The sequence below is a fragment of the Scatophagus argus genome, chromosome 5 (assembly GCF_020382885.2).
Source record: "Scatophagus argus isolate fScaArg1 chromosome 5, fScaArg1.pri, whole genome shotgun sequence".
Classification (NCBI taxonomy): domain Eukaryota; kingdom Metazoa; phylum Chordata; class Actinopteri; family Scatophagidae; genus Scatophagus; species Scatophagus argus.
Genome location: NC_058497.1, coordinates 20502572 through 20526980, shown reverse-complemented (window position 1 = coordinate 20526980; position 24409 = coordinate 20502572). Strand labels below are relative to the sequence as shown.

Genomic DNA, 24409 nt, shown 5'->3' with positions numbered 1-24409 from the left:
ACACACAAAAAAACTCTAGTGAACACTCAACACTCCCATTTCACTCACTGCTTGCTACAGATTAAAATTTGCAGTTGGGTTTCAACCAAACCTCATGGGACTGCCACAACCACACCCTATGACAAATTAGTACAACACTTGCACTGGAGTGTTGTATAGCTTTCCATAGGGCCCTTTAAAGAGCTGAACATGCACCCTAGCATGCTTGAATACACCACATTTAAACATAACATAATCCTGTCCTCACTGCCTGCTGTGAACAGCTGTTGTATGCTCTCACACATGCAAGCTGCTCATATAAAACTGTGTAAACATGAAAACATGCATGCACACATGCGAGCACTGAGGCAAACGTGCACACAGTCACACGCATTCACACCCCCCCACCTTCCTCCAGCGTTTTGCCAATTTTGACATCACTGTCTGTTCCCTGGAATTCGTTGAAGAAGGGGCGGACTTTGAATTCGTATGTGACTCCCTTGCGAAGCTGTGGCACAACAGCGCTGTCCTCCCCAGGGGTGCGCACCTCGAACACAGCCCACTCACTCCTCTGCTGCCCCTCCGGTGAAGGCCTGTACATCACCTTGTAGCCCTGGATGTACTGTGACTGCTGCTCCACCTAGTCAGTGGCACGGGAACACAGCAAAAGCGTCAGATCCACTCGATTAGCTGCTTCATAGTTCACACTGCAAAATCACACAGTAATGTAACATATAGCATCACTGGACCACAATGGATTTGTGCAACTGATACACCAGGCACTGTATGGAATGGGGTGCTAACGCATCACATCACCCCTCTGTTTATCTATCCACATCTACATCTCCTTTTGACTGTCTCTCTATGCGCCATTTGGAGCAGCAGCGATATTTTGCAAACCACAGTATGAGGTCATTGGCCAGAGGTTCCTCTAAGTCTGGAGCTGGTTAAATAGGGCCCAGACTCCCAGAACAGCCTGTCTCATCCTGTCCTGCTCTCCAGTGTACTGAATGGGGAAAAAGTGGATCTTTATACAGAGTACCATCGGCAGAGAACACAGCAAGTAAAATTGTATTTTATGCAGCTAAATAAAGAGAGTCAATGTAATTGGAAGAGATTTGTCTGTTAGTTTAATCTTGGGATAATTGATGTTGCTTTGCAATCCAACATGGTTGGAGAAAAGAATAACCACTAACCAGTATGCTAATATCCCTATGAGTCCCTGTGGAAGGCAAGCAGCCCTGGCTTGTAAAGATTTTAGTGATTTCCTTATCCTTCCCCTGTAAAATATACTGCCGGCTCAGGTGGTCTTCATTAGCCTGAAAACTGTGCAACCATTTACCACAACACAAAGGAAAATGTAAAACCAAGAAACTCCACAGTGGGAACAGATTTCACCTTGCAAAACAAGAAAACCGTGGCACTTGACAATAATGTCAGTCTCCCTAATGTCATGTGTTATTCTTAAACATTCCAGGGTAACTGGGCAGTAATGTTTTAAATCAGTCTTGACATGTCAGTATCTTTTTCACGTTTCCTTGGTCCCATTCATCATTCACAATGGCACTTCATAATACCTGGGAATGCGGGGGTGGCCTTAAGTCAAAAGACACACAACAGTGACTGTTCTTACCCTTCAGTGAGCCATCCCTCAGACTAATAACTACTATGTATGATGGACAACCACACTGTATAGTTTTATTGTCTCGTAATCTAAAACACAGTACGTACAGTAAGCAGACTAGTTGCAGGTGAACATTAGTACTTCATATTCAGCTTGTAACAGTAAAGGAATGCCACCATAAGTTCTACTTCTTCCACTCCCACCTATCTGTTTTAACATCTGTAAGCCATTTCCACTTATGGGCATGAGTTGGCCGCCTCTTCCTTCTCACTTGTATTATTTTAACAGCCATCAAGTGTTTTCAATCTTAGAGGGCACAGACTGGCACGCCACATATTGCTATATGGCACTACTACTACTACAGCAGAAAGATGGGCTCTATAGTCTGGGTTTTGGGTCCACTGGGTTTTGGGTCCACTGTGGGCAAAGCTGCAGCTTCTTGGTCTCTAGCCAGTCGACCAGTCCAGGCTCATGCCAGATGGACACTAAGAACACTTGGACTGGGTTCCAGGTTGCTCTCTGCAGTGTCCTTCCTTTGCAGGGTGCTGGGACGTTAGCAAATTAGCTCGGCTGAGTGGCCTGACAAATTGACCGTAGGCGTATCACTAAACTAACCTTGGAGCTTTGGTGACCAGCTGTACCCGTGATCCATATGGCAATCTGTAGCTATGCTGCAGCTGTCTTAAGAAAAAGAAGCAACAATAATGTGTCCATGGGGAAAATTATACTCACTGTCCACTGCACCCTGACAGAGGAGGAGGAGAGAATGGTGGGGTTGTGGAGGTGGATGACCACTTCTCCCAACTCTCTCTGGATCTGACGATGGTCCACACCCTGACTGGTTGGAGGGATATCTGTATGCAGAGGCACAGACATGAAAAAAGAAGAAGAAGAAGAAGAATGAAACTACAGAACAACCACAGGTGTAATGTATATCGAAGGAGACAGTTCTCACCTTGTGTTTTCACAGCATCAGTGATAGGACTGGGATCACTCAGCCCGTAGGCATTGGCTGCCCGTACTAAGAAGAGGTAGACGGCGCTAGGCTTCAAGCCCTTCAGTACAAATGACTCAGTTTTCACATGCTCTGCCAACGTCTGCCAGCTGCTCCCTGATGCATGACTGTGGACACACAGCAGAGAGAATTAAAGTATAAAAGGGCTTTAATAAAGCTGTGAAATTGTTATGTTTTTGTCAGTTGTTGAGCTGACTGCTTTTACCTGAAGGCCTCTATTATATAGGAAGTGGGTGTGGCTCCAGCATTAGGATTAGGTTTCCAGGAAAGGGTGATAGAGGTGCGGGTAACATCAGTGACCTCAGGTTTGGAGGGGGCACTGGGGATCAGGTTTGGGTCAGTAGGTCTGTTTGGCTGGACTGGGACTCCAAACTCTTAATGTAGAGCAGACAGAAGGGAAGAAGCAAGCAATATTGTAGTTTATTGCTATTTCTGTGAAAAGGCATTCAAAACATCTACAGTGTTCAATATTACCTCTCTTTGTTTGACTTAAAGTAGAATAAGAACATGAAAACATGAAACTAAACCTCAGTACTGGGATTAGACTTACCATGGACCTCTAAGTAGGCTTTCCATGAGGCCTCTCCACTGGGCGTGGAGGCGATGCAGGTGTAGGTTCCAGTGTCACCAAGCTGGCCGAGGAGAGGAACGGATATTTGGTTAAATGGAAATTATTTAAATGTGTGCTGAACTGGTAGTTGCCTGCTTCTTGCTATCTCACCCCCACCATCACTGCTCTGCTTATTGACATTCTGGTGGAGTCTGTAGCAGGCAGCTGTCATTGCCTGATAATCTCAGTATCATCTCTTTCATAGCAGAAACTGGGGGAAAGCAGCTGGAAAGGCCAAGTGGCAGACCATTGCTAGTCAAATGGAAAAGATTTTCACAGGATCATAGACTAATTGGAGACCCTTTTCTCTCTTTACCATCCCCCTGAGTGTCAGAAATGGTGTGTCAACTGCTCTGTGCAACAGATGTAGTGACAATCTGTAGGCTGCTGATGATATTCGGTCAAACCTCAATTTCATGAGAAAGGGTTGGTTCATTAAAATTTAAATAAACAAAAGAGTAATGTGCATTGGTAAACTGCATAGCGGTAGTTTGTAGTTTAGTTACATTTTAGTTCAGGGACTACAACACAAGAAGGGACTTACCGGGCTGAAGTTTGTTATTTTAACCTTAGAAAATCTGCATTTGATTTGGATCTGCATCAAAATACATGTACAGCAGATAGAGGCAATAATGCGCTACATTGGCCAGAATGTTTTTCACTGAAAGTGCAGTAGCTTATGAGAAAATAAAACTGGAAAAAAAGCACTTTCTCAGATCGACATCTGTATTTTGGCTCCTGACCTAAGACAAATCATGGCTCATGGCCTACATTTCCATCACATTTAACTGAAATTGGTTGGCAGATTTTTGAGATATTGTGCTAGCTAACAGGCTAATAAACAAAACACTAAACATAACCCTGTTGGCAAAGCCATATTTTCACACTGCCGTTTTTCTAAAGATGTCTACTCTGTCAACTGCAGCTAAAATGAAACAAATAATTCTGTTATGGTTTGTTGATGATGCATAGCACGCTAAGGGCTACCGTGCTAGTGTGTAAGCAAAATGAAGAGAGAAAAACAGAAAGAGATAAATTGTTTGAATAGCTGAGTGTGAAGATGACCCTCAAGGTGTGTTTATTTGTCTGGCAGGTAAGATAATTTATTCAAACACAATAACAACAACAACAGTCACACGACCACATTTATAAATTACCTCACGCATCAAAGACATCTTCATTAAAATGTTTTCAGGGAGAAATGACAAGTTCATTAATGTAAAGTGCCTGCGGAATTTCCTCGTCTAGGAGAAGGGTTGAGACGCATCTCTTTATGCCTGCCTCACACTGGCGGCCCAATCACACTGCAATCTTGTCATCGCAAGACATGCCAGCATTCATCAGAACACAGCAAACTGACATGAACTCTGACCCTGGGACACCTCCATCTGGAAGACACGTCAGCACCCCATACTTCTCTCTGCCTAAGAGTGTGTCCAGCATCACACAAATTGCCGTCACACACACTCACACACATATGGTTACACACAAAATTACACACAAAACCCACTGTGTTTGCTGGCTGACAGGAACTACAGACTGTTCGACTTCACAGGCTCCATTTCAAACCTGTGACAACTAACTGACAGCCCACTGAGGGCTGCTTGCTGGCAGGGAACACATGCTTTATTTACCAACCAGCAGGGGTTTACCAGGCACATTATATGATAGGATATGGGCAACTTTGAAGTGAAATTTGAATGAGTTTAGACATTAAAGGCAGCCTAATAGAAAACCTTAATCAGAAACATAATTATATAAATATATAGAGAAATGCCAGGCACGTTTACACATTCATAGTCGAATTAAGAACACAGAGCAGTACCAGGTGCTGTGTTGTATGTTTACTTTGCTTGATGTTGAAAAAGGAATCTGAGCATGTTGGTTCATGTGTGCAGGTGTCTTACCTTTGCATAGCGTATCTGTAGTGCACCTGTGTCCAGCTGCTTGACCCTGGAGTCATGTGTGGACACCAAGACGCCATCTTTTCTCCACAGGATGGTTGGGGTGGGGTTCCCTGATGCCACACAGTTGAGGACCACCGTGCCGTCCACAGCTACCGTCTGATTGGTTGGGCCCTGCCGGATAACTGGTGGCGGGCGGTCCGACACAACTGTGGAATAAAGAGAACCATCAATTATGCGGAGAGTTGGAAGGAGAGAAACCGTGAAGGTGTTCATGTGCTGTAGCAGGTACACAAGGTACCGTGGATTCAGTTAATTATATCCAGCTTGTGAGGGAAAATACACAAAAGGCGCAGAACGGTGAGCGTCTGACAAACAGAGTGTAGCAATGTAAGCATGTGAAAACTGCAAGGATAGTGGCAGAGGAATGAAATCCAATTTTAAGAAATGGAAACAATTTTCTAATCATTCAGCAGCAGGAGTTGAACTCCGCCAAGTAAAAGCAGCAGCATAATTAAAATGAAACGGCCTCAGATACTTCGGTCTTCTCGCTACAGCTCTACCAGACGCCTGGCACTACACATGCGAATGCTCACGGCCAACAATCCCCAAACCCATCCCCCAGCCATAAAACACAAAACAAGGGAGAAAATGCTTACAAAAACATCTAGCCTGAGCAGATAAACAGTACACACAAACAACAAAGACAAGGAGAGAAAGGATGGATTTGTCAAAAAGAGAAAAGCTGTAATGCAGAGAAGAGAGGGGCTGGGAGAACATATAAGAAAGACTTTCATTACATGCACCAGAATTTTTTGTCTCTACTGTGTGTGATTCATCATGTTCCTGCTGTAGGTTGTCTGCCTCTCTCTGATTATTATTATTATCATTCATAGCACTATTGATAACCATTGCTGTCAGCCCCACTGATTTACAAGCAAGATGCATTCAGTGGGGAGCAATCAAATTAATACCTAACACAGTGTAAAAGCAACACATAATGATGTATGTATGTGCACATGGATCCTCAGAACCATGCTGCAGCATAATCTCTGGGCCACTATGCATTTGCTTTTGTGCCGGGGACGGCACAATTACTAAAACATTGTCAGCATGACCTGTAATTACCAGATCTGCCTGCGGAGAAGTGGTGGCCTCAGAGCGGTCTGTTCACTTTAATAACTGTTATTATTATCCAGTGAGCATGACAGAATGAGAGAAAGAAGAGCAGAGAGAGATACGGAGCATACCATTGTAGGCCTGAAATGATGAAGGACATTTGGTAAATGAAGGGATGAATCTAGGTGTGCCTTAGACAAAATAATAGGTGTCCAGATCGCTGTGGGAATGGTGGAAATGAAGCCAAGGTTGATCCACCAGGCTGACAGAGACTGGCTAGCAGAGTAATTAGAGGACCCAGTCCAGACCTCACCACACAGCCACAGTCTTCCAACAGTAGACAGCAGCAAGCCAGCCGTGGAATACCAAAGAAGACATTAGCCAGTGTGAATCTAGTGAAGCCAAATACTGAGCCACGGTCTGGGTGCACAGGCACCAGAGAGTCTCTACCTCTGACAGGAACACATCGAACAGGCCAGACCAAACCTCACAAACCTCAATTTGGATATTAATATGATCTACAGCACTACCACAGCATTTCAGATGAACAGCTGAAAGTTTTCTTTCAGTGTTCTTCTAATTCTGTTGGAGGCTTTGCTGTATACAAAAATTGGGTTAAAATAAAGGTTGCCTACCATCAGTGACCTCTAGCAGAGCCTTGGTGATGACACTGCCCGCGATGTTGAGGGCCTGGCAGCTGTAGTATCCCATATCTGAGCGTTCAGCATCAGTGATGGTCAGGTCACCGGTTTGAGAAACAGAAAATCGGCTGGAAGGTTGAGGAGGTTGGTAGGAGAAGAGCAGGTTCTGTGGGGATAAAAACAGATTCCATATAGTCAGACTTTTATTAACAGGTATTCGGCCAGAAGAAGTTAACTGTGCTCATAAAACAGTTCTTTTACAAGTTTTGTTTGAGTATGCTAGCGTATTCCCCAGTAAATAAAGAGCCATTTTGTAATGAAAACCTTTAATGTAATTCACTTTGGTTACCTGGCTGCCTTCTTGCTGCCAGAAAATGGCTGGCTGTGGGTTTCCAGTGGCCTCACACTGGAAGGTGACCGTTCTGCCAACCCCGACCACCTGATTCCTTGGTCTCACCACGAACGCCGGGGGCACTGGAGGACAGCCACGAGAATGGTTAGCCATTGAATACACAAACACACTATATTATATTATTATAGTTATCATAATATTACAGTTGCATGTGGTCTGGACAATCTGAATGAAAGACAAAAGAAATCTGACTACAACTCTGGTGTCTGTATTCAAATATGCTCTATTCACTACTTTCTTTCTCAATTTAGTGTGTGTACAGCAGATTACACAGTATGCTGTTTAACTTGAAAATGCAGACATATTATACATGTAATGAATAGAGAAAAAAAAACAGGGTTACTCCTAAGCCCCCTCATTTGCATGGGCATGGCCCATTAAAATTTACATGGAAATGGGGAATAAATTTGAGCCATCTGTCCAAGCTGACACCCTCCAATAGTGTTGGCCTCAACCAGGATGCAGTATTCATACATCTTAATGACAAATTCCATCTCAGTCTAAAGTGTAGTGCGGTAGCCCAATGTCACCCATGCAGCTCTACAGTGACACTAGGCCTTGCTGGTCTAATAGGCCATTTATGTGAGGAGATGCACTCTGAAGGTAGACGTCCAGGGGCAGGCCAGTTTTAAAAAAAGGACATGGATGTGTCCTCAAATATCACATATATATAATGATGTAATCATTTTTATACAACAGCAATGTTGTACTAAAATAAAGCAATCTGAAAACTGTCATTTGAAATACAGACATAATCTGTCCATGAACAAGATAGTGTTTGGTAATGCATAAAAGGAGAAAATAATAGAATGAAATGATGTAGCTTTACCTTGGAGGCCCAAGCTGAACATATTTTTACCGATTAATGTCCTTTTGTCACTGTTGCCCATGACAACCGAAACATGAATGCTGATTGGAGGGTGGAGAAGTGATGGAAGGAGGATGGAAGGGGGGTTGTGACAGCTTCCTGTCTCTGTCAGGGCGGTGAATAGGTGACGGGTGACATTTCAACTTACCAGACATGACTAAAAAGGAAACAAAAACACAACAACAAAAAAACCCACAGATGAATAAATAAATAATAAACAGCGTGACATAAAGAGGAGAGATAAGGAAAATAATAATGTGATGTCCATGGGTACAAGTAATCATGTTATTCTCTGAATAAAAGACATGTCACATTTCAGCCACCACTGAAACCCAGGGGACTGGATGATACACACAGCAAAGAATATTTACCATGAGTGAGCAGGAATGCATCAAAATGCACACGCAATGAAAATACTGAAGAACATCTAATTCAGAGCTCCTTCTAAGTTTTGTGACAAGGAAACTGATCAGAAAAAATCCTGGATTCAGTAAAGCAAAATCACAAAATGGCAAAAAAAAAAAAAAAAAAAAAAAAGAACAAGAAAAAGAATAAAAGCACACAGACGTTAGCGTGAAACACAACACAGATGTTCTATGCTTAGCAACACAATGCTTTGTTGTTTTCTTCCTCTCTTTCCAGGTGTTGTGTGAACGTCCTTGTACCTTTAATGAGGTTTAGGGCACCCTGAGGAGCAGCTAGATCACAGTCCTTCAAGCACAGCCTTGCAAATGTAAGCCCGATTCATAAAACCACAAGGTGAATGTTAACTGTCAGTCTTTGGCCGTAAATCTCCCCCGGCCAATCACTCACCTTATCTAATCTGTCTGCTTCAACGGCTCCCACAGAAACATAAACGCTGTCAGTCAAAGTAATGACCAACCCATCCCCCTCCCCCTGCTGGCCTTTAAAATGCAGATAAGACTTACATCAAACACTCCCAGAAGAAGACGCTCACCACTGTCCATGTGCAAGAGGCTCTAAATACACACAATCATGGGACCATACACACCCACAAATACACAACCCTACTAAAACACCTACACATATCCATTCATGTGTGTCTGAGCCTTTAATTAGGTAACCCTACCTCTCCCATGCTGCTGTGATCACAGTTGTGGACCCGGAGGGAGAGGTGAGCCTTAAATCTGGCCGGGTTACTTTGTTGTGGGCTTTCTGCTAGCGTACAGAGCAGAGGGGAGTCTCTATCAATAAGATGATCAGAGTGGCTGAGGAGAACACTTTGGCCTTCAGCCCAATAGAAAGCAGGCTAAGTACCAAAGACCACAGCAGGGATATAAATGGGGATTTGAGCAGTGCTGCTCTTCAGTAGACCTAAAATCAACACAAGCGCAGGACGGCAAGCGGCGGAACTGGGGCTTCCATTGGGAGCTCTGTAGTTTTAAATGTTCTGTCACTCTCTGAAATTTGGTATACTGTACAAATGTGTTTCACACAATTTTTGTGTAACAGAGAGTAACGCACAAAGAGGATCTATTCCATAACTTAGATAAATCAAATGCAAAGATACAGAGATAGAGTGACACAAAGAATCCCTTCTTTGTGGCACCCAACCAGGTTTTGGTATTTATCATCACTGAGCACACAGGCTGCTGACAAGAAAGTTCCTCTCATTTACTTTCTTTTTGGCACCAGTTCCAAGTCTCCTTCCAGAGCCTTTACATGGGTTATTAGCAACACTGCTCTAGGGACTACCTTTCCATTCAAGGACTTCTTTTTTAACATAAATCACTGCTAATAGCAAACTTAACTGGCTGAGAAAAAATAACAGGCTGGTTTTCTGAATTCTGTCCAACACAGTCTGACACAGTGTGTTTACACTCCTATAGAGGAAGTCAGCTGGTGAGGTTTAATTAACAAAATAGAGTATAAACATTATTGAACCACACCAGACAAAGATCTACATGCCTTTATGCGATCCTTAAATCTTTAAAAACACATTTTCAGATGTTCGCACACCCTAAGCAGACCTTACAGAAGAACGGCCTATCTCACTACTGCATTCTCATGTGGCTTAGATTAATGATTTTACGACAAAACCATAAATACGCCTGGTGACTTGGCCAGTTATGAGTTTCTTCCATCAATCAGTGAAATATTTTACTTGACATATTTATAAGCCCAACGAAGGTGTAGTAGACTGACAAACATGTGTGTAAGACAATCATTCACAGATTAAGTTAGTAACAAGAGCAGAGCACACTGAAAGAAAAATAGCCCAAGGCACCACTTCCACAATGTTGCCATTGTTCCCTTACAATCTAACCCTGGAAGTGTGAAAATCTCCCTTGGTCCACACAGAGCTGGATTCTTCTTTTAAACTGTCCAGCTCTTAAAAGGGAGTTGCTTTATAAGATAGTATCTTCAATATTATATGTCTCACTACATTTTTAATATAATTTTTACGTACCATATTGCAGTATATAAGCAAACTGCATAACGACACTGCAAGGGGTGGCTTCTATATTTCATACACACATAAAATTAAATTTTAATTCTTTTGGTTTTATAGTCCATTGATGCATCAAAGCAGATTTAGCAGAAAAGCATGAGTTTAAAGAATATTTACATTAATTCCACTTCATCCTTAAATATCAAATTACCAATTACCAATTCTGTGGTGTAGTTCTCTCTGCCAGTCGCTCACTTCCACTGAAATCACATTATTCAGCGGTTCAGTTATGCAGTGGATCGGCAATCTTACCATACTTTGACTCTTGATGTAAAGCGACAGCACTGACCGCTAAACCCACAGACTAAACTCCTGCCCCGCACATTACTGTTGTCTTTACTACTACAGTGACATCTCACCACCTATACATCGTTTCTGTTACTTTGGCCTGTTCAGACCTACAATTACCCGGCTTTTCTTTCCTTTCCTACGCTCGCATCTGTAATTAGAAGCATGTCATTTCCAGGCGTGGGACTGTGGCCTGCTTGTCTTTAATTAGCTGGACTGCTCAGTGCCCACGGCCTCTCTGGCTTCCTCATGTCCGGGTCTGGATGAATCTCAAGGATATAAGAGTAGATGGAAATGAATCTAGGAACTTTGAAAATCTGGAGGTTCATCCTTCAGTCTGATCTTACCATCAGAACACAACAAGGATTCCTATTACTTATTCTACACTACTCACCTGATCTTACTTCTTTAAAAAAGCACTGACATTTGTCCTCTACATCTATGGCAGAGGTTCTTCACTGCTTAAATGCAATCGATTTAAGAACTTTTACATTAGGTTTTCTCGCCTTTCTAACTCCAATTACAGTCGACGAATAGTTTTAGCAGGCTTTAGCATTTCAAAAATGTTTCTAAGTCTGAAGAACACCTTATTGAATTAGTGCATCAATGGTGTTCCCCTTCATTAACTACACTTCCATCAAGGAGAGGGAAAGAGCGAAAAAAGGCAATAAGAGAAGTAGATATATTGACGGGTGTATTGGCAGGTGTGCCTAATTTTGCTCAATCTAAAGATTGTTGTCTTGTGGAGAAAATTAAGAAATAATTGCTAAGGGTAACCATGTGAAGAAGAAATATCTGTGTTTGTGAGTGGGGGTTGGCAGAGCAATAGAATTGCCTTGTCTCTTTACATTTCTGCTGCACTGACTGCTGGAAGTGACATTAATATGACAGACCTCACCACAGAAACATCTCCACCTCTATCCTCTTCACCACAATCGCCTCCAGCCCCAATTCCCAACTCGTTCTGCATCAGTGGGGAGCCGCCACCAAGACCAACATACTCAGTGTCCCCATCTCCCATGCGCTAAGCCTGCCTCCCCTCCCCTCCCTTCTTCTCTCACCCGACTCCCAACATTCCCATTAGTTTGCTGTTAAATGGCCCCTGTGTTCCTCTGATTCTCAGGAGGGCTTGGGGGTGATCCCAGCCCCCAGTTCCTCTGAATGGTTTCTTTCTGAATGTTCACACTGTGTGACCGACTGCTTTATATTCCAACTGTGTTAATAAGATGTCCAATGGAGAGGGCCACAGGAGACACACAGATATTCTGTAGGTTCGAAAATAGTACCGTATGTCTGAAAACATGAAGGAAGACAGCCCTTCAGAAAAATGCCACTTGTATAGGGCAAATGAAATCGATTGCCGCTCAGCTCCCATGTGCACAACTCTGCAGCTGTTATGGATTTTTGCGTTCCTTTTCATTAGAAATCAATCAGCTAATTGAGAGAGAATAGTTGAAAGTGATGGCCGTGTAGCACTAAAGCTGAAGGCTAATATTGCAATGTGGCTTGGCTAAATTGCGTTTGAATCAAGCTGCAACAATAGCCCGGAGTGGAAATGAATTTAGAATAGCTGTTTAAATGGCTATACATGAAATATCTTGACGAACATAAAGAGAGACTTAACGGTACCAGTATTCTGTCTTACCGTGGACGGTGAGCGTGGCCGATGCCTCCGCCTTGCCCACCATGTTCTCTGCCACACAGGTGTAGGAGCCTACATCAGCTGAGGTCAGTCGACGGATCTTCAGGGTGTGGTCCTCACGAATCTCATACCTGGATTAAACAGGTTTTCGTGAATCAAACATTGTCAAACACACAAAAACTTTGCACACGTAGATTCACTCGGTGCAACATGCGTCAGCTGACGGCACAGACAAAAGCGAGCAGGGGATCAAACAAAGGTAGGGAGAGGTTGAGGGAGGAAGGCATTGTATGATGAAAGGGGACCAGACTATGAGTCATACCGTCCTTTGGGCAGATCGCCATCGTCCTTCCTCCAGCGCACGGTGGGAACTGGGTCGCCACGGGCCTCACACCTGAACTCTACACTCTGGTCCACTAACACCACCTGGCTACCTGGGCGACGTACAAAGCTGGGACGCTCTGCATAGATAAAAACAGCACACGAGTGAAAAATCACAGAGCACATAACAGTAGTACTGAAATAATGTTTTGATTAAGATAAAGCCATTAAACATGTTTCTTTGATCCCCTCAATAAATTTTGGTTTTGTTCTTTAGCCAGTTTTCAGGTTTAAAACTGATTTGAAAATGAATGAACCCAGTGGAAAAAAAACATGCTTTAGCTTTATGTCCTGTAATGTATCCTTGGATAAAAATAATAAAATAATGTGAAATATTCCAATTGAGTTTGTCTACAAAGCCTTGACGAGAAGGTAGCCAGTTTATGATTAATAAAAAAATACAGTCTAGACTAGACAGTAGACAGTAGACTTACTCATAAGGACAGGAAATAATTACTGCTTTGTGGCACAGTACGTGGTCTTAATTACACATGACAAGAGAGTAAATGAATTGAAAACAGGACACTGAATAAAACCAGAAAGTCAAAATTCTGCCATCACCTTGCTAACTCACTACCCTGAAGTCCAGCTCTGATTCTCTCAGGTCACCAAATTGCAAAAGATAGTACAAGGTCACCACAGCACTTCCAATGTTTATTTTTGGGGGAAAAAAAAAATGCTTTCAGCTGTTGTGAACACATGCCTTCTTCAGACTTGGTCCCAAAAACTAACCAGGGTAGTTTATGATTAACAAGTTTCTGGGTTCAGATATTCACTCTTTTGGGCAAGCTCACAAGCTATAAGTTGGCCTCATTTGATCCCTGACAGTATTATTTCAATATAATTGTTTTTCTTTATGGTTTTGCTGTTGTTCTGTCTCACACACTGCAAGAGGTCTCTGAGGAGAAGAGGTGGAGGAAGTAAAAACAAAAATGGTGGTGATAAAATCAGTAGTCTGGACATGCTCTCTGCTTGGGCCACAGGAGAGTATCAGGGTCAGAGGTCACTCATGGTGAAACAGGCTGCAGCTGGTCATAGGAATGAAGCGGCTGAGCCCAGCGTGGGATTCAGGTGAATTTAAGTGTGAGATTTGAGGTCATCTCATGCTCTATCTGATAAAGGTCAGCAACACCATTTAGTTCCCTGAGAAATAGACAATAAAAGTTTCACATCTGGATTCTGTATCTCACTGCAAACAAACAAAAATAAATGTATGCAGATATGTGTGCGTGCATGTTTGTGGATTGCATGTAGATAGAAAGTTAAGTAGACACTGAGATACTCTAATAGAGGAAAAAAGGATTAATTACCAAGTACAGTAAGCTCAGCTATTTCGCTTTCACGTTCTCCAACCATGTTTGTGCCAACGCACACGTACTTCCCAGCATCACTCTTCCGCGCATTTGTGATCATCAGCTTCCCTCCGCGGATCTGTGGGAATAGAAGAGGGGGCGAGAGGTTAAACAAGGAGAAAAAAAACAGTAATATTGGGGCCAGTGGTTGACGCAGAGACAACAGAAAACAGTATAGCTCAAACATTTCCTAATTGCATTTAAGAATGCCTGTAAGCATTTACTTACCGAAAAGCCATTGCAACACCATGATGAAATGTGCTCACAAACACATAATGGCTGGGTGCTAAAGATTGCTTTATATTGGATTATTGCTCAGCACTTACAGAGACGAGACCAACTCTCTCTTGTCGGTTTTTGCTGTTCCCCCTCAGCTTCCACTTGAAGTCTAAATCGTAATCGGTTGGCCTCTTCCTCTTAAGGGTAAGCTGAGCCAAAGAACACTTTCCCAGTCCAACACAACTGCAGGTCCCTGAGGGAACACCTGAGGCACTGCATGTCTGCAAGCACTTTTGCAGTCGCCACAAAGAGCTTCAGGACAGTTTCATCTATTATTGTTAGGAATGTTTTAAAAAACAGGTTTCTTGGATTTTTTTCTGTGCACATGATGAACAACTACAAGCGAGAGCAAGTGAACATACATTCAAGCATGGACACACACCAGCCACTGAATGTGTGTTTGTCCAGGTGAATGTCATGTCTGTTATTTCCCAGGGCTTTGATTACAGGCCAGAGGAGGTGCTTTGTTCTCAGGCAGTCAGAAAGGCAGCCCTGGCCCCAGCACAGGCCTTCAGCCTGTCTCTCAGCTCCCAACCATGCCAGTCAGTGCAGAGACAGACAATAGTGTGGTGTACCAGTGATCTGTGTGCCTTGATGGGGCTTAAGGTTTGAAATGCTCACAACAGCCTGCAAGACCAGAAGCACCTCCTGCAAGCATGTAATTGATACCCTCATTAAAGAACCAACACAGAGAACTTGACACAAAATATTGCAAAAAATTTGCTTTCCCCTGACTACCATGTTTAAACTCAAGCACTACTACATGTGTGCTATGATATGTGTCAGTACATCTACATTACTGTACTTCATATACCAATACAGTCAAGTTTTCCCCACCTGTACATGACAAGCGTGTGTCTGTCCATTTGTTTTTAGAAAGCAGCCAGTATAAATATAAGATTCCTCAAGGACAATTTTGCAACTTGATATATTCTTTTGGTTCTGGTGGCATTCCTCAGCCCTTCACCCCTCTTTAATATTCATGGTAAAGCAGGAGGCAGAAAGACTTGAAGAGCCAGCGGAAGTCTGCCTTATTTAGGGCACCCCGTGGTGCTGGAGGGGTTTGAAGTATCATTATGTTACTGTTTGTTTGAGGAAAGGCTTAACAGCTAAAACACTGTGACACTCACAAAGGCCCAAGGTCAGGGCAGACCATACAGCAGAGAAAGAGGGGGGTGTACTGTTGGGTCCACAGGGTTTTGACATGAGGATCCACTTAAGGCCCTGTCCACTCCATTCATATTCTTACCTCCGAGTGTCTGTGGCAGTTTGCCATTCTACACAGGCATATTTGGAGTGCCAGAGCAGCAGGGACTCTGAGAGCTGGCTAAAGTAAATGAATGCACAGCCCCAACAAGCTAGCCATTATCCCTGCGTTACAGGGAGATGGGTCTATCCTCTTGCCTTTTGTCTCCTGTCATTTGGCATTGCTGATAGTGAAAAAGCCTCTATTCAGCACGCACTCTGTTGGTATTCATGCAGCAGTTAATTTTCCAGACTGATAATTAGCCACAACTATAGCACAAAACAAAGACCACAATGTGCTGCATTTTGGCCTTTTATGATGTTGTCGACACACTCTTGTTCAAAGCAGACAGTGGTCTGGGTTTAAATACTGGCATTTTTCTGTTTATTTATCCTCTACTCATTGTTCCTGATAGACCCGTTTGACGAAGCTGAGAGGACTGCAGCCAGCTGCTGCTCGTGGCGCAGCAGCATTACAAGGTAATAGACCTACCTCACTTTTTTATGGCTCAGTGGGAAAATTTTCACTGCCGCCCCATATGAAGTCATGAATGCATGCGAGATGGCACACAGCATGTCATTGGTGTTTACACACAGCTGACTCAAATAGATAGAAAAACAGAAGGCAGACATCAGCTCAGAGTTTATACTGCGGCAACTAAAGTCAAGCTGACCCATCAAAGCAAAGTGCAGTAGAGACAGAAAATCCCCACTGCAGGTGGTTTGGGACCTTGCTCTGATCGCCAGTGATCACCAAGGATACTGCACGTTCCAGCATGTTGCACGGAGGGAGGAATGGACTGAACCAAACACAACAATGCAAAGGGGCCCTTGGACGAGCTCAGCTGTTCATGACATTATAAAGAGTACACCCTATGCTTCCCTCTCTATGGCCCAATGTTTACCAATACTAAATTTATTATACTATACAACAAACTTTGGACATCACCACATGATTGTCCTATTACTAATATAGCTTGATCTGTTAACATGGGTGTCCACAGGACATCATCCAGACTGCAGTCTGTCATCACAGTTGATTACACATACTTAGCGCTACTTTTAAAGTGGTCTTTTGGGAATGCTCAGTCTGTGAGGTTTTTTTGCTTGACAGGAAGTTTACAGTGAGCAGCACCAGCTGGTCCACGCAGCAGTGTTAAATCTAACAGACCTTGTTTTCAGTTCCAAAGAAGGCCCAACACTGCTGCAGGCTACAAGGACACAACTCTGAGTCATTTAGCCTGGTAACAGCAGCAGCATTCATAACATTTACTCCAGGGATTTCATCCATCAGTGCACAAAATCACAAAAACAACAGCAAGAATAAGTCCTTCCTTCCGCCATGCAAAGGATAGGATGGGCGATGTGCCATTTTGCCTAAAATAGGTAGTAGGTAGTAATGTGTGCACACAACACATGTATGAAAGGCCACAAGAGCTCATTGTGTGGCACTGAGGTTTCGTGTTTAGCAGTAAAAACTGACTTAACTCAGGGAAAAAGATTATTTGATTTTTTTAACCAAATTATGTGCTTGTTTAATGCTATTATCCTCTTAATCTTCTGCCTGTGCAGCTTAGAGAGAAAGATTTCTTGTATGTTTATGAGTTTGAATTGCGATTAGGGTTCAGTGTGCCCAACCTCAACTGGCCCTTGCTGAGCAAACTGTTAGTCATGTTAAGTTCTCCACTGAAAACAGCCAACAGCAATAAATCACAATTTTAACTTACCAAGTGATGAAAATGTATTAAGCACAACTAGCCAGCCTGTGTTTCCGAACTACGCTACAGGCATACAGAGTGGAACATCTTTAGAACGTTCTATTTATTGTCTGGGGAAGGTTTAATTTTCCATGACTGTACTGTGAAGTTAGCCATCGTCAGCACTTGGGGGCCAAACTATTTTACTGCTCAACAACTGCATGATGTGCAGAACCCTGAAACCCCACCAGTCACATTGTGAAAATGGGATCCAGACCCATAGCTAACTATTTCCTCCTCACTACCTGCTTGTGTCAGCTGAGTGCTGAGTCAGTCTTTTACTTAGCATACATCCAATCACTATAATCAAACACAACTAAAAGTCTCTTCCTGCTCAAGGAAAAAGACTCCAGACACAAAGTCATGTTTGGTTGAGACAGTTTGAGCTAAGATTGTTCAAGACAAGCCTTTAGTAAGCAAGCCTGTAGAGCTGATTGACATTGTACTGCTGGCTGTGCTGTTGTTTTAATTAAAGCTGAATAATTGGTGGTTTGATTGTAAGTAAAATGTAGAGAGTTGTTTAGTTTCTGCAGGCGCTGCTGCTGCTGAGTACAACTTTTTCCTCTTTTCACATTCCAGTCAGCTCGATTCTCCACCCTGATCCATGCTTCTCCTCTGTGTTTTCATCAGCAGGCCATCCCTAATCAATGCATTGCTGCTGATTGATGAAGCAAGACTTATTTCATCTACCCGACTCATTAGAGGCTGTTGCCACCAAAATGGGCTGCTTTTCGTTTGTTAATTGCTATATGTGAATAATGAGCCAAAGAAATCAATCTCTCAACAAACAGTGGTGGTATTGACCTGACTTGAATCACTGGGTCATTTTGTCTCATACATGTAAACACGCCATTCTTGTCTACAAGGCACTCATCAGTAGATTAGTCCCAGCAATAATGTTAATGTTAAAATCACTACAGTTTCCAGGAAAAAAAAAAGGAATCTTACAGTGATCCTCTCATCTCGATCGTCAATGTTTATTCCATCTTTTTTCCATGATATGGTGGGTTCAGGATGTCCCCGTGGAGGTTGACACTCAAGGACTGCCGGCTCTCCTGCTGCCACGATCACATCTGCAGGGTTTTGTCTGAAGTCATCGCGGAGAACTGTGACAAAACAGAAGGAGGTAGAAAAGAAAAAAGAAATTAGCAAAATGTCATACCGCCCTTGGTGAAAACACAGCCAGTGAATGATTACAATGTTAAAAAAGCCCAATACTTAAAGCTGTTCCCTGCTACATTTGCAAAGCTTAAGGCAGTTAAAACAGCAGTCAAGGTGTTTTGAAACACAAAATATAAGGAACACTATTGACTATTACAGCACCTAACCTGCCATGAAAACTGTAACAATCACACCAATATTTCCTCAGAGCATTTAGCGCATTGACTAAATAAAAAAAAAAAGGTATGTATGGTGTATGCTGTATACAAGACTTAAACAGTTGCTGTTTTTAATTCTCTGCTTTCACCAATACAACTTTAATGTCAAGAATCTTAACAACAGCAATGCTGAGTATATATCTGTGCCCATCAACATCTCTAATAGCAAAGTCCTATCTCTTTGTTGACTGAACCACACAGACCTACATAAAATCATGCACACACACACACACTCTTCCATATGCACTAATCATCACCTCTCAATCATTGCCTCTTCATCTCTCTCTCCCTGACACTCCATATTTACATCCCTGGCTCTCATAAACACAGATGAAAATCCTCACTGGATCCAATCCACCACTGCTGCCTTGCTAAGGACTTTGGTGGGATATGATTCTTATTTGCATTGATTTTCCCTTGTAGAGGTGCTGTAAAAAAGAAGACACAGCCATGGATTTTCATTATGCGGATATAAGAGGCCCACAGCCTCTCGTTCCTGGGTCTAATTTGATACTGAATAGATGTGAGGGTTTAAAGAGATGAACTGAGCAATACTGATTTTCGTTTGGGGTCGAATGCAAAATGACAAATCCTGTTTCACCTAAATTCATTAGTCTTTGCCTGCCTGCCTCATCAGAATATCATATCAATATCGTAACTAACCCGGTAGTTCTAACAAGGCAGATCAATGCGTATCTATTTTCTGAGGAGCAGAAGAACCACATGTCTCTGGAGTCCATATCTTTGGTCTTAAAGATAAACCAGAGGTTTATTAGGAGGGGAGAAAGTAATGAAAAAGCAACAAGCGCTCTCCTGCGCACAGTGTGCCAATAATCATTTTCCCAGCTTCACTGCATATAAATATAAAAACATATGAAAATAGTGCTTGTAAATTTCAGGCTGAAACTCAGGCCACACACAAAGTATGCAAGGTCAGCACAGCTTGTGCATGTGCATTGTTATCCCTGTGCATGTATGGAAAAGTAATGTGACTGCGTGCTCATGTCTGTGTTTTGGGGGAAAAGAACAAGCTTTTTGCAGCCTATTGTCTCACGCTCCTCAGCTTGCACTAAAGTCACCTCAGTCACAGATCAAAGTCAGGCTCACCCCAGGACCCCTCACCTACTGACAGCCAACAAATTCCTGACTAAACCCTTTAAGCACTTAATTGGTCATTGCCGAGCCCAGATACTGCTCTTTGCTTCTTGTAATGTGGAATGGGAATCCAACCCAACAGTAGGAACCTGGTTTTGGAGTAAAATGGTCAGTAATAACTTCCCCAGTCTTTTACAACATTATCACACCCACACTTCCCTGCATACAGCTGCAATATTACATAGCCTGAATTCTTAAGCATAGGGAAAGTATTTATCAGAAACAAAGAAAAAAGATTCCTCAGATATTCTGACTCATGATGTTGCCGCCTACGAGGAGGAGGCATACTTGTACAGATATATGTACAGTGTGCTCTGCACAGAAGAATAACGATTATGTGTGTGACCCCTTAAATTTTCTACACTCGCTCTCTTCCAAGTCAAACTCAGCAGTGCAGCTGCGTGGTGAGTGAGCTCATTTGGTGCGGTTAAAAGCAGATACAGCCATCCAGGAATGCAAATGTAAACACTAAACATCCGATCCATTAGAGAACCAGCTCCATCTGAAGAAACACTGACTGAATTTGTAACAGCAAGGTCAACCTGCTCTGAAGAGCGTTAAAGTCTTCAAGGTGAGTGAAACATCAAAGACACTGTGGCCAGACTCAGATAATATTCAAAAGTGCATTGTATATATTCAAACATCTCTCTTTGCTGCTTTGTTAAGTGAGTATAAAAGTGCAATCATACTGTTTGAAATGGCTAAGCAATAATGCGTTGATCGTGAGTATGTATACTTAAGAAATTAAAGGTAAAACAATTGTGACATTCCTGTAATAAATGCTTGGGTGAGTAATTCGGTAACTTTAACTCTGACATTAAGTGCACATCGCCTCCTCTCAGTGGGTCTCTACCTCCCCTGCTGGCCTCACTCTAACTCTTTCAGCTGACATGCAGATGCATGGATCCCCCTGGAATATAAAAAGGGATGTGTGGTGGGGAAAAAAGGGGGGGTGGGGGGTGGGGGGTGCTGCATTGACTAGTTGGAGGCCCGAGGGAGAGCTGGCATCATCCAGTGTTTACACCAACAGCGCAGTGACCTCCACTCCTCCTTAATAGCACTCACTCCCCCACCTCGCTGCCCTCTCTCCTCCTCCAAACCAACACCTCTTTGTTATAAACACAGCTGAGTACAGCGCAGCAGACAGCCCTGAACATCTGCGCAGTGGAAAACAAAATCCTTTGGGATGGAGGCAGAATGAGACAGAGGCAGTCAGACAGTCTGTCAGACAGACAGACATACCCAGATCTGGATGGGGTACAAAGCCCCAACTCTTCCGCCAGAAGCCCTGTCAGATCCCCAGCCTTGGTGGAATCGGTTGTCTGTGCCCCTCCTCCCTCCTGGTTCAAATAAGACATTCAGCCTCCCTTCTTGCTGTACTACGTATGGCCTTGCTCATTCGCCTGCCAGGCTGTTCCTGTTCGAGGACCAGAATTGGGTGAAAAAATGGGATCGAGAGGCTCTCATGCCGTGTGCTGTCCTGAATGTGTGTGTGTGTATGTGGTGTGGTCTGTGTCTGTGTTTGGGATAATGAGCCTGCTCTGCCATTCTGTCTCTCTAGTGAGCCTGCAGCTGTCCCCTAGCAGATAATATTTCCTGTGCTATTAACATGGAGGCCAAACTCTATGTGCGTGTGTGTTGGTGTGTGTACAGAGATTTTCAGTTTGTGGTTTAATATGTGGAAATGGGCCAAAGTCACAGGTCCCAGCATGAAGACGCCTCTTTGTCCATCCTGGATTTGCTCAAATATGCTGATGATGGGATGAAACGGAGTGCATATCCGGACCTGGACAGATATCCATATGCTTTGTCCAGGTAAAGAGATCTAGTTTGCATTGTGTTTCCTCTTTTCAGCAGGCTAGGAACAAAACACATTCTATCTCTTCGGGCTGATATGCCTCAATGCAAGACAAATAGCTGACTGTGCATAAAACAACCATATCTATCAAGGCAGAGGTTTGGTTTGCAGTGGCAAGCATCTGATTAGTCCTGTCAAGCCCAGTCTAACCACACTCTACTGTACCGTATGATAAATCGCTCCCCCAGTCCACAGTAGCAAATTGTAGCTAGTCTGAGGCTAATGCAATTAGCTGCCATCATTTCTTACATCCGAACCCTCCGATAAAGGTCAGTTGAGAAGACTGCTTTTAGCTATGAAAACTCCCAGGTTCATCACCTCTACAAACTATCCTCCATCCAACCACACACTCACACAGACGTGCCCGCCTGCACACATGCACGCATGCACACACACACACACACGCACACACACACACTGTTTTCCTCAGGAAATTGAAAACAGATGTTTAAATGTCAAATTAAAATGAGATTCCCGTGCTGCCCCTCCAACATTAATGAAAATGAAGACTTAATGCCACACACAAGTCTGGGTGGGAAGATCAGATGAGCTTTGTTCTGAGGAAATTAAACCAAGTACAACAAGATTCCCAGCAAATCTTTGAAAGGATACAAAAACAGACCCACAAGGGAATTAAAGATTTATCATAAGGCACCCAGAGTCAATCCTGCAGAGACACAGAACACAGCATGGGTCTCGCCTTTGGCTTTGGGTTTTTCCTTGAAACAGAATGAACATGGCTGGTCCTTAAGGGAAGCAGAATGAATGATAACAGCAGGGAAAGGTTACTAAAGAGAGGAAGAACAGTAGAAGCAAGGGAAAAGAAAGTAGCTGCTTTACAAAATACAAAATAACTCATTTCTCATCCTTGTGGTCTTCCCTCTTGGGTTCATGAATGTACTTCTGCTTCTTTTAAACTCAAATTTGCTCTATTTGTTTCACAAGCTGCCACAACATCAGGCTCTCAGGGGTGAAACATCATTAAATACTGCCTGAGGACATGAGGTTGGATGAATGGAGAGTCCAAAAAAACTGACAAAATATCAAATGGCTAAGCAGCTCCAGATGTTCACGGATATATGTGACAGCTGCAGTAGATCTGCTTTCTCTCTTATTCATATACTGTCAAGACCTCTCTGTGGTGCAAGACAAGTGAGAATGACAAGAAAATACATTAAAAAAGTAAACAGATCACATGTAAAGAAAAATGTTACATATAGTAGTTGTAGCAGATTACAATCTACTCCATTCTGATCAAATGGGGAATTTCTGTCTATTAAATTTGCCTTACAATGGCTGAGCTCCCCTGCAGTGCATTTATACTTACTGAACAATATAATTCCTCTGCTCCTCTGTGAGTGTTTTTATGCCATAAGCAAAAATCTGCCTTAGCTAAATCTGCAGCTAAGTTTTACACTAAACCCTTCCACATTGATGTTCTTCACCTTGCCTCCAGCTCTGTCCTGTGGGACAAACACCTCTCATTCTCTCCCTCCATGTATCTCCCACTTTCTCTCCAAATTTCTTTTTCCCCTCTTGGCATTTGACCCTCTTATCTTCTCCCTCTCTCAGCTTTCACGCACTGAGCAGCTTACATCAAAGACAGGCTCATAGCAGTGGTGCTTTAACCCATGCCACTCTATTGCAAAGGCTGCTGCAGGTGGATGATTTGCCAGCGGCGTGTGTGTGCGTGTGTTTGCACAGCATAAATCTGTAGTTTTGCTGGTGGGTGTGAAGATATAACAGGACTCCTACTGTACTCTGGAGAATAACTGCCTCCCTCCTCCTACTCATTCCCTTGTTCCCCCTTGACCCCACCACGAGGGAGATGAGATTGGACATGGCAGACTCCCCTCTCCTTCTCAATCTGGCTCTCGTTCTTCTGCTCTGAGCTCATGCCTTCGTGCCCACCCTGCAGAGAGTCTGTCCTATCCTGCAGCACACAAGCTGCACTAAGGTTGCCCATAATACTGTCTGGAATGGATGATAGCTTCACAGCTATGTGCTCATAAACAAATGCAGAGATAAAACTGATATAAAGAGAAGTTGTAAATATTAGTGGATATGACAATAAAGCCATCATACTCTATCTTCTCAAAAAATGTTTTCAAATTTAATTTATAGATTTCACATTTATTTTCAAATGCTGTATTGATAAATCATGTGGAAAACAATAGCACCTCTCAAGACAACCGTGACATTCAGTATGAGGTCACATCTGCAGAGTCACGTTGGTTTAAAATGTCTGACAGAGTAAGTGCCTGGCTGACCGCAAGACACCTTGTGGACACCCGTAAATATGTCAACAAGAGCAGACAGACTATTACCCGACTGGCCTTTAGGGTTTGCACCTGCACACCCTGAGTGCCAGGAGGTCATCCTCTAGACTCAGATATGACGTCATGTCACTGAACAGAGACAGGATGCC

The 24409-nt window shown here is 43.1% G+C and overlaps 1 protein-coding gene across 7 annotated transcripts in view; it reads right to left on the bottom strand.

Annotated features, from left to right (window-relative positions):
- robo1 (roundabout, axon guidance receptor, homolog 1 (Drosophila)) overlaps positions 1–24409 on the bottom strand; it is a 290091-nt gene that overhangs the window by 22227 nt on the left and 243455 nt on the right. For all 7 annotated transcript variants that reach the window (XM_046389557.1, XM_046389563.1, XM_046389560.1 and 4 more), the window contains 13 exons: positions 18538–18695; positions 14267–14387; positions 12898–13036; positions 12579–12706; positions 8321–8329; positions 7242–7366; positions 6887–7058; positions 5136–5341; positions 3169–3250; positions 2824–2992; positions 2559–2725; positions 2336–2457; positions 388–619 (listed from right to left, as the gene is read on the bottom strand). In XM_046389557.1, the coding sequence (XP_046245513.1) occupies positions 388–619; positions 2336–2457; positions 2559–2725; positions 2824–2992; positions 3169–3250; positions 5136–5341; positions 6887–7058; positions 7242–7366; positions 8321–8329; positions 12579–12706; positions 12898–13036; positions 14267–14387; positions 18538–18695 (1830 nt within the window). The remainder of the gene's footprint in view (positions 1–387; positions 620–2335; positions 2458–2558; positions 2726–2823; positions 2993–3168; positions 3251–5135; positions 5342–6886; positions 7059–7241; positions 7367–8320; positions 8330–12578; positions 12707–12897; positions 13037–14266; positions 14388–18537; positions 18696–24409) is intronic.